Source organism: Somniosus microcephalus, chromosome 23 (genome assembly GCF_052327205.1).
Source record: "Somniosus microcephalus isolate GS21.2 chromosome 23, FLI_Smic_1.0, whole genome shotgun sequence".
NCBI lineage: Eukaryota > Metazoa > Chordata > Chondrichthyes > Squaliformes > Somniosidae > Somniosus > Somniosus microcephalus.
Window position 1 is genome coordinate 61291685 of NC_141009.1, and position 16540 is coordinate 61308224.

General features: G+C 46.0%; 1 protein-coding gene across 1 annotated transcript in view; it reads left to right on the top strand.

The window, feature by feature from the left end:
* LOC147101900 (glutamate receptor ionotropic, NMDA 1-like) overlaps positions 1 to 16260 on the top strand; it is a 128339-nt gene extending 112079 nt beyond the window's left edge. Inside the window, exons 4-5 of the mRNA XM_085965922.1 lie at positions 15436 to 15498; positions 16065 to 16260. Of these exons, the coding sequence (XP_085822048.1) occupies positions 15436 to 15498; positions 16065 to 16169 (168 nt within the window). The 3' untranslated portion in view covers positions 16170 to 16260. The remainder of the gene's footprint in view (positions 1 to 15435; positions 15499 to 16064) is intronic.
* Positions 16261 to 16540: the final 280 nt, after the last annotated feature.

A 16540-nucleotide genomic window follows, 5' to 3' on the forward strand; every position in this document is an offset into this window, starting at 1 on the left:
AAATTGGGCAGGTATGCCTTGAGGATGAGTTCATTGAGTGTATTAGGGATGGGTTTCTTGAGCAGTATGTAACTGAACCGACCAGGGGGCAAGCAACCTTAGATCTGGTCCTGTGTAATGAGACAGGATTAATTAAAAATGTCCTAGTAAAGGATCCCCTTGGAATGAGTGACCATAACATGGTTGAATTCCATATTCAATTAGAGGGCGAGAAGGTTGGATCTCAAACAAGCGTGCTAAGCTTGAATAAAGGAGACTATGAAGGTATGAGAGCGGAATTGAGTAGAGTGGATTGGGAAAATAGATTAAAGGGTAAGACGATACATGATCAGTGGTGTACATTTAAGGAGTTATTTTACCACTTCCAAAAAAGATATATTCCACTGAGAAGAAAAGGGTGTAAAAGAAAAGACAGCCATCCGTGGCTAAGTAAAGAAATTAAGGATAGTATTCGACTAAAAACAAGGGCATATAAGGTAGCCAAATCTAGTGGGAGGATAGAGGATTGGGAAAACTTTAAAAGACAGCAAAAAATAACAAAAAGATTGATTAAGAAAGGGAAGATAGATTATGAAAGTAAATTAGCAAAAAATATTAAAACAGATAGTAAGAGTTTTTATAGTTATGTAAAAAGAAAAAGGGTGGCTAAAGTAAATGTTGCTCCCTTAGAGGATGAGACCGGGAAATTAATGGTGGGAAATATGGAGATGGCAAAAACACTGAATGAATATTTTGTATCAGTCTTTATAGTAGAAGACACTAAGAATATCCCAACACTGGACAAACAGTGGGCTATAGGGGGGGAGGAGCTAAGCACGATCAAAATCACTAAGGAAGTGGTACTCGGTAAAATAATGGGACACAAGGCGGATAAATCACCTGGACCTGATGGCTTACATCCTAGGGTCTTGAGGGAAGTGGCGGTAGGGATTGTGGATACATTGGTAATAATTTTCCAAAACTCCCTGGACTCAGCAAAGGTCCCGGCAGACTGGAAAACTGCTAATGTAATGCCCTTATTTAAAAAGGGCAGTAGACAGAAGGCTGGAAACTATAGACCGGTTAGCCTAACATCTGTGGTAGGTAAAATATTGGAGTCCATTATTAAGGAGACAGTAACAGGACATTTGGATAATCATAATTTAATAGGACAAAGTCAGCATGGTTTTATGAAGGGGAAGTCATGTTTGACAAATTTGCTGGAGTTCTTTGAGGAAGTAACATATAGGGTGGATAAAGGGGAACCAGTGGACGTAGTGTATTTAGACTTCCAAAAGGCATTTGACAAGGTGCCACACAAAAGATTATTGCTTAAGATAAAAAATCACGGGATTGGGTGTAATATTCTGGCATGGATAGAGGATTGGCTATCTAACAGAAGGCAGAGAGTTGGGATAAATGGTTCATTCTCGGACTGGCAATCAGTAACTAGTGGTGTTCCACAGGGGTCAGTGCTGGGTCCCCAACTCTTTACAATCTATATTAACAATTTGGAGGAGGGGACCGAGTGTAACATATCAAAGTTTGCAGATGATACTAAGATGGGAGGGAAAGTAGTGAGTGAGGAGGACATAAAAAACCTGCAAGGGGACATAGACAGGCTAAGTAAGTGGGCAGAGATTTGGCAGATGGAATACAATACTGGAAAGTGTGAGGTTATGCACTTTGGCAGGAAAAATCGTAGAGCAAGTTATTATCTTAATGGTAAGAAACTGGAAAGTACTGAAGTACAAAGGGATCTGGGGGTCCTGGTGCACGAAACTCAAAAGGTTAGTATGCAGGTGCAGCAAGTGATTAAGAAGGCCAATGGAATGTTGGCTTTCATTGCTAGGGGGATAGAATATAAAAATAGGGAGGTATTGCTTCAGTTGTACAAGGTATTGGTGAGACGGCACCTGGAATACTGCATACAGTTTTGGTGTCCATACTTAAGAAAAGACATACTTGCTCTCGAGTCAGTACAAAGAAGGTTCACTCGGTTAATCCCGGGGTTGAGGGGATGGACATATGAGGAGAGGTTGAGTAGATTGGGACTCTACTCATTGGAGTTCAGAAGAATGAGAGGCGATCTTATTGAAACATATAAGATTGTGAAGGGGTTGGATCGGGTGGATGCGGGGAGGATGTTCCTGATGATGGGTGAAACTAGAACTAGGGGGCATAGTCTTAGAATAAGGGGCTGCTCTTTCAAAACTGAGATGAGGAGGAACTACTTCACTCAGAGGGTGGTAGGTCCATGGAATATGCTGCCCCAAAAAGCTGTAGAAGCTACATCATTACATAAATTTAAAACAGAAATAGACAGTTTCCTAGAAGTAAAGGGAATTAAGGGTTACGGGGAGCGGGCAGGAATTTGGACATGAGTCTAGGTTCGGATCGGACATGGCCCTGTGGGTAGCGGAGCGGGCCCAGGGGCCGTGTAGCCTGATCCTGCTCCTATTTCGTGTGTCTAATTCTGTTAGATTCAGGAGATGGTTCTGTGATAGTAGATTGACGGTTAGGATCAGATCAGCCATGATCTTATTGAATGGCAGAGCAGGCTCGAGGGGCCGATTGGCCTACTCCTGCTCCTATTTCTTATGTTCTTATGTTCTTATGTTCAATCAGATCATGGCTAGCTCTAGGGGCGTAGATACTTAAAATTAGATCTAGGGGTGCAGATGCATAGATCTAGATCTCAGAGTGCAGTTTGCACTGGCACAGACAAGATGGTTTGAAAACCCTCCTTCTGTGCTGTAATTTGTTATCTTATGAACCATTTTCATGTTTTGAAACCCTATCTGGCTGAAAGGGTTAAATTATGACGGTTACATAAACTTGGTTTGTATTGAGATTTTTTTGAATTTAGAAGACTGAGGGGGAAGCTACTTGGGGTGTTTAAAATGATAGAGAGATTCAATAAAGTAGATTCAGAGAAACTGGGGGAGAAGCCCTACAACCCTCCAAGATCTCTGTAACTTCCTCTAGCCCTACAACCCTCCAAGATCTCTAACGTCCTCCAGCCCTACAACCCTCCAAGATCTCTAACGTCCTCCAGCCCTACAACCCTCCAAGATCTCTTAACGTCCTCCAGCCCTACAACCCTCCAAGATCTCTAACGTCCCCTAGCCCTACAACCCTCCAAGATCTCTAACATCCTCCAGCCCTACAACCCTCCAAGATCTCTGTAACTTCCTCTAGCCCTACAACCCTCCAAGATCTCTGTAACTTCCTCCAGCCCTACAACCCTCCAAGATCTCTGTATCTTCCTCCAGCCCTACAACCCTCCAAGATCTCTGTAACCTCCTCCAGCCCTACATCCCTCCGAGATCTCTGTAACTTCCTCCAGCTCTACAATCCTCCGAGATCTCTGTAACTTCCTCCAGCCCTACAACCCTCCGAGATCTCTAACCTCCTCCAGCCCTACAACCCTCCAAGATCTCTGTAACTTCCTCCAGCCCTACATCCCTCCAAGATCTCTGTAACTTCCTCCAGCCCTACAACCCTCCAAGATCTCTAACGTCCCCTAGCCCTACAACCCTCCAAGATCTCTAACATCCTCCAGCCCTACAACCCTCCAAGATCTCTGTAACTTCCTCCAGCCCTACAACCCTCCAAGATCTCTGTAACTTCCTCCAGCCCTACATCCCTCCAAGATCTCTGTAACTTCCTCCAGCCCTACATCCCTCCGAGATCTCTGTAACTTCCTCCAGCTCTACAACCCTCCGAGATCTCTGTAACTTCCTCCAGCCCTACAACCCTCCGAGATCTCTAACCTCCTCCAGCTCTACAACCCTCCGAGATCGCTGTAACTTCCTCCAGCTCTACAACCCTCCAAGATCTCTGTAACTTCAGCCCTACATCCCGCCAAGATCTCTGTAACTTCCTCCAGCCCTACATCCCTCCAAGATCTCTGTAACTTCCTCCAGCCCTACATCCCTCCAAGATCTCTGTAACTTCCTCCAGCCCTACATCCCTCCAAGATCTCTGTAACTTCCTCCAGCCCTACAACCCTCCGAGATCTCTAACCTCCTCCAGCTCTACAACCCTCCGAGATCGCTGTAACTTCCTCCAGCTCTACAACCCTCCAAGATCTCTCTAACCTCCTCCAGCCCTACAACTCTCCGAGATCTCTGTAACTTCCTCCAGCTCTACAACCCTCCGAGATCTCTGCGCTCCTCCAATTCTGGCCTCTTGTGCACCCCGACTTTAATCACTCCACCATTGGTGGCCGTGCCTTCAGCTGCCTGGGCCCTAAGCTCTGGAATTCCCTGCCTGAACCTCTCCGCCTCTCTACCTCTCTTCCCTCCTTTAAGATGCTCCTTAAAACCTACCTCTTTGACCAAGCTTTAGGTCATCAGCCCTAATATCTCCTTCTGTGGCTCAGCATCAAATTTTGTCTGATAACGCCCCTGTGAAGTGCCTTGGGATGTTTTACTACGTTAACGGTGCTATATATATGCAAGTTGTTCTAGTTGAAATTCCACGTGGTTGCCCCAGTTCTGCAGGAGTAAAACAGACACTTAGCAGCAAGTCTGCACCCAATCTGCACACGCGTTCAGTCGACTGCTAAAATTCATCAGTGCCTTTTTTAAGTGACCCTGGTGGGAGTGTTGCCAACTCTGGTTGTACGCAGTCCTGGTGGTTTCATCACACGACCTCCTACCGCCACCTAACCCATCCAGACAAATAGCCTTTATTCCCCATCTCCAATACTTTCATAACTAATAAACAAACGTGTTCAATCAGAATGAAAGAAACACTATCTCTTTTAATGCCCCGATGATTTTTCTCCTAGGTTGCTTACATCAGTGCCCAGGTGATGAACCTTTAATTCCTGGAGACTCCAGGAACAGCCAGCACGGATTTCTTAAGGGAAGCTCGTGTCTGACTAACTTGATTGAATTTTCTGAGGAGGTAACAAGGAAGGTCGATGAGGGTAGCGCATTTGATGTAGTCTATATGGATTTTAGCAAGACTTTTGACAAGGTCCCACATGGCAGACTGGTCAGAAAAGTAAAAGTCCATGGGATCCAAGGGAAAGTGGCAAGTTGGATCCGAAATTGGCTCAGTGGCAGGAAACAAAGGGTAACGGTTGATGGGTGTTTTTGTGACTGGAAGGCTGTTTCCAGTGGGGCTCCGCAGGGCTCAGTACTGGGACCCTTGCTTTTTGTGGTATATATCAATGATTTAGACTTCAATGTAGGGGGCATGATTAAGAAGTTTGCAGATGATACAAAAATTGGCCGTGTGGTTGATAGTGAGGAAGAAAGCTGTAGACTGCAGGAAGATATCAATGAACTGGTCAGGTGGGCAGAATACTGGCAAATGGAATTCAATCTGGAGAAGTGTGAGGTAATGCATTTGGGGAGGGCTAACACGGCAAGGGAATACACATTAAATGGTAGGACACTGAGAAGTGTAGAGGAACAGAGGGACCTTGGAGTGCAGGTCCACAGATCCCTGAAGGTAGCAGGACAGGTAGATAAGGTGGTTAAGAAGGCATACGGGAGACTTTCCTTTATTAGTTGAGGCATAGAATACAAGAGCAGCGAGGTTATTCTCGAACTGTATAAAACACTAGTTAGGCCTCAGCCAGAATACTGTGTACAGTTCTGGTCAGCGCATTACAGGAAAGATGTGATTGCATTAAAGAGGGTACAGAGGAGATTTACGAGGATGTTGCCTTGGCTGGGGAATTTTAGCTATGAGGAAAGATTGGATAGGCTGGAATTGTTTTCTTCGGAACAGAGGAGGCTGAGGGAAGATTTAATTGAGGTGTGTAAAACCATGAGGGGCCTAGATAGAGTGGATAGGAAGGACCTATTTCGCTTAGCAGAAGGGTCAATAGCCAGGGGGCACAGATTTGAAGTAATTGGTCGGAGGATTAGAGGGGAGTTGAGGAGAACTTCTTTCACCCAATGGGTGGTGGGGGTCTGGAACTCACTGCCTGAAAGGGTGGGAGAGGCAGAAACCCTCATCACATTTAAAAAGTACTTGGATATGCACTTGAACTGCCGTAACCTACAGGGCTACGGGCCAAGAGCTGGGAAGTGGGATTAGGCTGGAGAGCTCTTTGTTGGCTGGTGCGGACATGATGGGCCGAATGGCCTCCTTCTGTACTGTAAATTTCTATGATGATTCTATGCATCTATGAATCCTGGCAGGTTGGCAACCCTACTCAGCAGCTGCCTAAAACAGGCGTTGGGCCCCTTGAAATGTTAATGTGGGCCTAACGGCTGTCCCCTGGGACAAAGCTGCCAGTGCTGAGGTTTTCAGGAGCTTGCTGTGATCTAACCCACTCCCCCATCTCCTTCTCCTCCCCCTCGGTCTTAACCTGAGGGTCGCTGCCAGAGAGGCTTGCATTCCCTCTGGCCACACGGTGAACTGCCTCCAGAGGTGCGACAGGCACCCGATTATTACACTGAGGCCCGAGGCCCAAATTCTGTTCAGTCTCAGGCCTCTCCGGAAACAACCAAAACAGATTTAGTCCTTCAAAAAAATGGGGCACAATCTTAAAATGAGAGCGAGGCCGTTCAGGAGCGAAATCAGGAAGCACTTTTTTACACAAAGGGTAGTGGAAATCTGGAACTCTTTCCCTCAAAAGGCTGTGGATGCTGGGCGACAATTGGAGCTTTCAAGATCGATCCATTTTTGCCAGCCAAGGGTATCGGGGGATATGAAGCTATGGTGGGTAAATGGAGTTGAGGTACAGAACAGCTATGATCTAATTGAATCGCAGAAGAGGCCCGAGCGGCTGAACGGCCTCCTCCTGTTCCTATGTTCCTACTGGTGATGTTTCTGTTATTCGAATGAATTGTACAGCGCTACACCTATAGGACTGTGCTGGTAGTGCAGTCGCTGTGTTCTTGACCCTATTGACGTTGCATGACAATCATTTAAATAAGCATTACATCAGGAAAAGGAAGAGCTGTGTAACATTAACATGGCCACAGATACCAGTGATGTGAAGATGTTTTTCAGTTCAATGCACACCATTACACTGTGTTTTAAGCCAATAGTAAATGGTTTGCCAGACACTTTTTCATGAGAACAGTGCCCCTTTAATGAACATTTTATTAAAGGAACACAGTGAGCATAGCAATGATAGCAGAATAATGCAGTTATGTCACAACAGGAAGGAGGTCTGGGAACAATGCAGAGAGCAGGTAGTGTAGACGGCATGGGTATGGGCGGAGAGGGCGGGGGGGTGAATCACCTCCTGACTTCCCAAAGCCTTTCCACCATCTACAAGGCACAACTCAGGAGTGTGATGGAATAATCTCCACTTGCCTAGATGAGTGCAGCTCCATCAACACTCAAGAGGTTCGACACCATCCAGGACAAAGCAGCCCACTTGATTGGCAGCCCATCCACCACCTTAAACATTCACTCCCTCCACCGCCAATGCAATTGGCTGCAGTGTGTACCATGTCCTCTACCAGCTAGAAGGACATGGGCAACAGGTGCTTGGGAACACCGCCACCTCCAGGTTCCCCTCCTAGTCACACACCATCCGGACTTGGAAATATATCACCGTTCCTTCATCGTCACTGGGTCAAAATCCTGGAACTCCCTCCCTAACAGCACTGTGGGAGTACCTTCACCACACGGACTGCAGCGGTTCAAGAAGGAGGCTCACCACCACCATCTCAAGAGCAAATAGGGATGGGCAATAAATGCTGGCCTTGCCAGCAACACCCACAGGCCGTGAATGAATTTTAAAAAACTATATCATCATGAATGAGAGACCCCTCCCACTACATCAGTAGGAATGAGAGATCCATCCCACTAAATCAGTAGGCAGTATAGATCCCTTTCACTAGATCAGCAGGGATGAGAGATCCCTCCCACTAGATCAGTAAGAATGAGAGATCCCTCCCACTAAATCAGTAGGAATCAGAGATCCCTCCCACTTAGGAATGACAGATCCCTTTCACTAAATCAGAGGAATGAGAGATCCCTCCCACCAGATCAGTAGGAATGAGAGATCCCTCCCACTAGATCAGTAGGCAGTATAGATCCCTTTCCCTAGATCAGCAGGGATGAGAGATCCCTCCCACTAGATCAGTAAGAATGAGAGATCCCTCCCACTAAATCAGTAGGCAGTATAGATCCCTTTCCCTAGATCAGCAGGGATGAGAGATCCCTCCCACTAGATCAGTAAGAATGAGAGACCCCTCCCACTAGATCAGTAGGAATCAGAGATCCCTCCCACTAGATCAGTAAGAATGAGATATCCCTCCCACTAGATCAGTAGGAGTGAGAGATCCCTTTCAGGAGATCAGTAGGAATGAGAGATCCCTCTCACTAGATCAGTAGGAATGAGAGATCCTTCCCACTAGATCAGTAGGAATGAGAGATCCCACTCACGAGATCAGTAGGAATGAGAGATCCCTCTCACTAGGTCAGTAGGAATGAGAGATCCCTCCCGCTAGATCAGTAGGAATGAGAGATCCCTCTCACTAGATCAGTAGGAATGAGAGATCACTCTCACTAGATCAGTAGGAATGAGAGATCCCTCTCACTAGATCAGTAGGAATGAGAGATCCCTCTCACTTGATCAGTAGGAATGAGAGATCCCTTTCAGTAGATCAGTAGTTATGAGAAATCCTTTCACTAGATCATCAGGAATGAGAGATCCTCCCACTAGATCAGTAGGAATGAGAGATCCCTTTCACTAGATCAGTAGGAATGAAGTTCCCTCCCACTAGATCAGTAGGAATGTGAGATCCCTCTTACTAGATCAGTAGGAATGAGAGATCCCTCTCAGGAGTTCAGTAAGAATGAGAGATCCCTCTCACTAGATCAGTAGGAATGAGAGATCCCTCTCACAAGATCAGTAGGAATGAGAGATTCCTCTCACTAGATCAGTAGGAATGAGAGATCCCTCTCACTAGATCAGTAAGAATGAGAGATCCCTCTCACTAGATCAGTAGGAATGAGAGATCCCTCTCACAAGATCAGTAGGAATGAGAGATTCCTCTCACTAGATCAGTAGGAATGAGAGATCCCTCTCATGAGATCAGTTGTAATGAGAGATCCCTCTCACTAGATCAGTAGGAATGAGAGATCCCTCTCACAAGATCAGTAGGACTGAGAGATTCCTCCCACAAGATCAGTAGGAATGAGAGATCCCTCTCACAAGATCAGTAGGAATGAAAGCTCCTCTCACTGGATCATTAGGAATGAGAGGTCCCTCCCACTAGATCAGTAGGAATGAAGAACCCTCCCACTAGATCGGTAGGAATGAGAGATCCCTCCCACTGGATCAGTAGGAATGAGAGATCACTAGGTCAGTAGGAATGAGAGTCCCCTCCCACTAGATCAGTAGTAATGGGAGACCAATAGATCAGTAGGAATGAGAGGTTCTCTCACTAGATCACTAGGAATGAGATATCCCTCCCACTAGATCAATAGGAATGTGAGATCCCTCTCATGAGATCAGTAGGAATGAGAGGTCCCTCTCACGAGATCAGTAGAAATGAGAGCTCCCTCCCACAAGATCACTAAGAATCAGAGATCCCTCCCACTAGATCAGTAGGAATGAGAGATCCCTCCCACTGGATCAGTAGGAATGAGGGATCCCTTTCACTAGTTCAGTAAGAATGAGAGATCTTTCTCACTGCAAATCATTGTCGTAAACCCCTCTCCCCTGCCTCCTCCACCCTCACCTCCAACAACAAGTGCAAGGAACTCATGGACATCTTTGCCACAAAGATTGAGACCATGCGATCAGCTGCCTCTGCCGCTACCCACCCTTCCCTTAGACCATCAGGCCAAACTTCCTCTAAATGTTCCCCCTGCCATAGCTTTGAACTCCCCTCATGCCCTCTTCGAGCTCATCTTGTCCGTGAGACCGACTTCCTGCTCCTTCAACCCTATTCCCACTAAACTGCTGACCACCCAACTTCCCTTCCTGGCTCCCATGTTAGCTGATATTGTAAACCATTCTCTCTCCTCAGGTACTGGCCCCCTCTCCTTGACCCCTCCGAGCTTGCAAACTACCGCCCCATCTCCAACCGCCCTTTCCTCTCCAATGTCCTTGAAAGTGTTGTCATCTCTCAAATCCGATCCCTCCCACAAGATCATCAGGAATGAGTGATCCCTCCCACTAGATCAGTAGGAATGTGAGATCCCTCCCACTAGATCAGTCGGAATGAGAGATCCCTCCCACTAGACAATCAGGAATTGGAGATCCCTCCCACAAGATCTGTAGATATGAGAGATTCCTCTCACTAGATCAGTAGGAATGAGAGCTTCCTCTCACTAGATCAGTAGGAATGAGAGATTCCTCTCACTAGATCAGTAGGAATGAGAGATCCCTCCCACTAGATCATCAGGAACGAGAGATCCCTCTCATTAGATCAGTAGGAATGAGAGATCCCTCCCACTAGATCAGTAGGATTGAGAGATCCCTCCCATTAGATCAGTAGGAATGAGTGATCCCTCTCACTGGATCAGTAGGAATGAGAGATCCCCTCACTAGATCAGTAGGAATGAGAGATCACTTTCAGAAGGTCAGTGGGAATGAGAGATCCCTCTCACTAGATCAGCAGGAATGAGAGATCCCATCACTAGATCAGTAGGAATGAGAGATCCCTCTCCCTAGATCAGTAGGAATGAGAGATCCCTCTCACGATATCAGTAGGAATGAGAGATCCATCCCACGGGATCAGTAGGAATGAAAGACCGCTCTCCCAAGATCGCCTGGTATCAGACATTCCTCCCGATAGACCAGCAGGTGTGACGTTCGTTCCCAGGGATTACCTGGGATAAGAAATTTCTCCCACTAGATCACGAGAGACGAGTCAATTCTCCCACTGCAACATGAGGGATGGAACCTTCCTCCTATGAGGACATCAACAGTCAAATTATCCTCTCCTAAACAGTTATGGTTGGGAATTTCATCAGTACGCTGGGATGAGACAGTTTCTTCATCAGTTATCACATTGGATGTTATAACTGTGGGGGTGGGAGGAGGCATTTGCCGTCTCCTCTAGGAAACACCACAGGCCAGGTGAAGCTGACTGTCTAGATGACCTGGTATTCAACCGAAGCTACACAACGCTAACAGAGACCCAGACTCACAGAGCCAGTTTCACAGAACCAATCGCACAGATCCAATCTCACAGAGCCAGTCTAACAGAACCAGTCTCACAGAGCCAGTCTAACAGAACCAGTTTCACAGAACCAGACTCACAGAACCAGTCTCACAGAGCCAGTCTCACAGAACCAGTGTCTCAGAACCAGTCTCACAGAGCCAGTCTAACAGAACCAGTCTCTTAGAGAGCCAGTCTCACAGAAACCGACTCACAGACCAGTCTCACAGAACCAGTCTCGCAGAACTAGTCTCACAGAACCAGTCTCACAGAAACTGACTCACAGACCAGTCTCGCAGAACTAGTCTCACAGAACTAGTCTCACAGAACCAGTCTCACAGAACCAGTCTCGCAGAACCTGTCTCACAGAACCAGTCTCACAGAACCAGACTCACAGAGTCAGTCTCACAGAACCAGTCTCACAGAACCAGTCTCACAGAACCAGCCTCGGAGAACCAGTTTCACAGAACGAGTCTCACAGAACCAGTCTCACAGAACCAGTCTCGGAGAACCAGTTTCACAGAACGAGTCTCACAGAACCAGTCTCGGAGAACCAGTTTCATAGAACCAGTTTCACAGAGCCAGTCTGACAGAACCAGTCTCACTGAACCAGTCTCACAAAAATAGGACCTCAAAGGTAGTAATCTCAGGATTGCTACCAGTGCTACATGCTAGTCAGAGTAGAAATAGACAGATATTTCAGATGAATACGTGGCTAGAGGAATGCTGCAAGGGAGAGGGATTCAATTTCCTGGGACATTGGAAGCGGTTCTGGCGGAGGTGGGACTAGTACAAACTGGACGGTTTGCACCTGGGCGCGACCAGGACCAATGTCCTAGCAGGAGTGTTTGCTAATGCTGTTGGGGAGGGTTTAACCTAAAATGGTAGGGGGTTGGGAACCTGTGTAGCGAGACAGAGGAAAGGGAAGCAAGGATAGAAACAAAAGACAGGAAGGAGAAAAGCTAAAGCGGAAGGCAGAGAAATCAAGGGTGTAAATCAAGCAGGGCTACAGTAAATAATTATTCTAAAAGGACTAAGAGTGTTATAAAAACAAGCCTGAAGGCTTTATGTCTTAATGCAAGGAACATTTATAATAAGGTGGATGAATTAGCTGCGCAAATAGATGTAAACGGATATGGTGTAATTGGAATTACGGAGACATGGTTCCAGGGTGACCAAGGCTGGGAATTCAACATCCAGGGGTATTCAATATTCAGGAAGGACAGGCAAAAAGGAAAAGGAGGTGGGGTAGCATTGATGGTTAAAGAGGAGATTAACACAATAGTAAGGAAGGATATTAGCTCTGATGATGTGGAATCTGTATGGGTAGAGCTGAGAAATACCAAGTGGCAGAAAACATTAGTGGGAGTTGTATACAGTCCCCCAAACAGTAATGCTGAGGTTGGGGATGGCATTAAATGGAAAATTAGAGACGCGTGCAATAAGGGCACAGCAGTTATTATGGGTGACTTTAATCTACATATAGATTGGGCTAACCAAATTAGTAACAATACTGTGGAGGAGGAATTCATAGAGTGTATACGGGATGGTTTCCTGGACCAATATGTCGAGGAACCAACTGGAGATCAGGCCATCTTAGACTGGGCATTATGTAATGAGAAAGGATTAATTAGCAATGTTGTTGTGCGAGGCCCCTTGGGGAAGAGCGATCATAATATGATAGAATTCTTCATTAAGATGGAGAGTGAAGTAGTTGACTCAGAGACTAGGGTCCTGAATTTAAATAAAGGAAACTACAATGGTCTGAGGCGCGAGTTGGGTAGGATTGATTGGGGAACGTTACTTAAAGGGTTGACGGTGCATAGGCAATGGCAAACATTTAAAGATTGCATGGATGAACTACAGAATTTGTTCATCCCTGTTTGGCATAAAAATAAATCAAAAAAGGTGACTCAACCGTGACTAACAAGGGAAATTAGGGATAGCATAAGATCCAAGGAGAGGACATATAAATTGGCCCGAAAAAGCAGCAAACCTGAGGATTGGGAGCAGTTTAGGATTCAGCAAAGGAGGACAAAGGGATTAATTAAGAGGGGGAAAATAGAATATGAGAGTAAGCTTGCAAGGAACATAAAAACTGACTGTAAAAGCTTCTATAGATATATGAAGAGAAAAAGATTGGTGAAGTCAAGCGTGGGTCCCTTGCAGTGAGAATCAGGGGAATTTATAATGGGGAACAAAGAAATGGCAGACCAATTAAATACATATTTTGGTTCTGTCTTCACAAAGGAGGACACAAATAACCTCCCAGAGATGTCGGGGAACATAGGGTCTAATGAGAGGGAGGAACTGAATGAAATCAGTATTTGTAGGGAAATGGTGTTAGTGAAATTGATGGCATTGAAGGCCAATAAATCCCCAGGGCCTGATAATCTACATCCTAGGGTACTTAAGGAAGTGGCCCTTGAAATAGTAGATGCATTGCTGATCATCTTCCAAAATTCTATAGACTCTGGAACAGTACCCATGGATTGGAGGGTAGCTAATGTTACCCCACTATTTACAAAAGGTGGTAGAGAAAAAAGGGGGAATTACAGACCGGTAAGCCTGACATCGGCAGTGGGGAAAATGCTAGAGTCCATTATAAAAGATGTAATAGCAGAGCAGTTGGAAAACAGTGACAGGATCGGACAAAGTCAACATGGATTTACAGAAGGTAAATCATGCTTGACTAATCTACTGGAATTTTTGAGGATGTAACTGGTAGAATAAATAAGGGAGAACCAGTGGATGTGGTGTATTTGGACTTTCAGAAGGCTTTCGATAAGGTCCCGCATAAGAGATTGGCATGCAAAGTTAAAGCACATGGGATTGGGGGTAAGGTACTGACTTGGATAGTGAACTGGTTGGCAGACAGGAAGCAAAGAGTTGGAATAAACGGGTCTTTTTCCGAGTGGCAGGCAGTGACTAATGGGGTACCGCAGGGATCAGTGCTAGGACCCCAGCTATTCACAATATATATTAATGATCTAGACGAGGGAACTAGATGTAATATCTCCAAGTTTGCAGACAACACAAAGCTGGGTGGGCGTGTGTGCTGTGAGGAGGATGCAGAGAAACTCCAGTATGATTTGGACAGGTTGGGTGATTGGGCAGATGCATGGCAGATGCAGTATAATGTGGATACATGCGAGGTTATCCACTTTGGTGGCAGAAACAGGAAGACAGATTATTATCTGAATGGCAATAGATTGGGAAAAGGGGAAGTGCAACAAGACCTGGATGTCCTTGTGCACCAGTTGCTGAAGGTAAGCATGCAGGTGCAGCAGGCGCTTAAGAAGGCAAATGGTATGTTGGCCTTCATAGCGAGAGGATTCGAGTACAGGAGCAACAATGTCTTGCTGCAATTGTACAGGGCCTTGGTGAGACCACCCCTTGAGTATTGTATGCAGTTTTGGTTGCCTTATCTGAGGAAGGATGTTCTTGCCATGGAGGGAGTGCAGCGAAGATTCACTAGACTGCTACCTGGGATGGCAGGAATGACGTATGAAGAGAGATTGGGTCGATTAGGCTTATATTCGCTAGAGTTTAGAAGAATGAGAGGGGATCTCATTGAAACTTATAAAATTCTAACAGGACTAGGCAGACTAGATGCAGGAAGGATGTTCCCGATGGTGGGTGAGTCAAGAACCAGGGGTCACAGTCTAAGGATAAGGGGTAAGCCATTTAGGACAGAGATGAGGAGGAATTTCTTCACCCAGAGAGTGGTGAACCTGTGGAATTCTCTACCACAGAAGGCAGTTGAGGCTAATTCATTAAATATATTCAGGAAGGAGTTAGATATACTTCGTAAGGCTAAAGGGATCAAGGGATATGGGGAGAAGGCAGGGACAGGGTACTGAATTTGGATGATCAGCCATGATCTCATTAAATGGCAGAACAGGCTCGAGGGGCCGAATGGCCTACTCCTGCTCCTATCTTCTATGTTTCTATGTTTCTATGTCTTATAGAGCCAGTCTCACAAAGCCAGTTTCACAGAGGCAGTCGCACAGTAACAGACTCACAGAACCAGTCTCCCAGAGCCTGTCTCACAGAACCAGTCTAACAGAACCAGGTTCACAGAACCAGACTCACAGAACCAGTCTCACAGAACTAGTCTCACAGAACCAGAATCACAGAACCAGTCTCACAGAACCAGTCTCACAGAACCAGACTCAGAACCAGTCTCACAGAGCCTTCAAACAACTGAGGAGCTGTTTTTATTTGCAAGCTCCAGTGATACGTATTGACCCTGAGGAGCAGAGAGGGTTAAATTGCTTACTACACGTCATTTTCAACTGTTTATAATATTCTTCTGTGTCTACATATTCTCTCTGTGCACATTACTCATCAGAATAAAAAAAGGAACTTTGAGAACAACGACCAGCATTCGTTTGACAGCAGGCGAGGACCAAAGGTATATTTGCATGTAGAATGCACGAGCCCACCAATCTTAAACTAACGGAGTAGCCGAGCCGCAGTCACAGAATGACCAATGAGACTGTTCTGGTAGCACGCTGTTAGTTTCAAACAGATTCTTTTGGTTTGTCGATGAGAATGGTTAAAGAACACGAGTCGGCCCAACCTAACCAAATCTTGTCATCAGGACACGTGCATGTTCAATAAAGACTAACTTGCAAGTTACATTTTGGAATCAAGCCATGACTTTTTCCTCAGACTTCAATCCCTTTAAGACTTTTTTTTTTGAAAGACAGACCAACTCATAATCAGGTTGAGATGCTATTCCCCCCTCTATTCTACTCTATCAGATGCACGCACCCTTCTTTTGGTCTTGTTCTACCTTAGTTTGCATGCCCAGTACAGAGAACCCTGTAGCTCACCTTGGCTCCAGATGGGCCTAGTTATTTGATCGCCTTTAAGCTGATCTTTGCTGGAGATCAAAGGTGTCGTTGATGGAAAGAAGCTGAAAAGGATGATTTCGGACAATCGTGTAGTAATTCTGAATCCCTGCACCAACTACAGGCTGAGAAGGTCCTGCAGTTTGAACCAGGCACCACAAACATGACATCAATGCTGCTGGAAGCCAAGGAGTTGGAGGCAAGAGTCATCATTCTGTCAGCCAAGTAAGTGACAAGCAAACACATATAATACACAAGCCAGTCACAATGTTCTGTGCATCTGTCTCATTCCAAGTCCTGTCCCTGAGGAGTCTGTTTGGATCCTGCCCTCCCCACTGGGATTCTGCCAACACACGGCTCCATTCCCCAGTCTGTCTGTACCCAGCTCCATTCCCCAGAGTCTGTCTGTACCCAGCGCCATTCCCAGAGTCTGTCTGTACCCAGCTCCATTCCACAGTCTGTCTTTCCCAGCTCCATTCCCAGAATCTGTCTGTACACAGTTCCATTCCCACAGTCCGTCTCTACCCAGCTCCATTCCCAGAGTCTGTCTGTACCCAGCTCCATTCCACAGGGTCTGTCTGTTCCCAGCTCCATTCCACA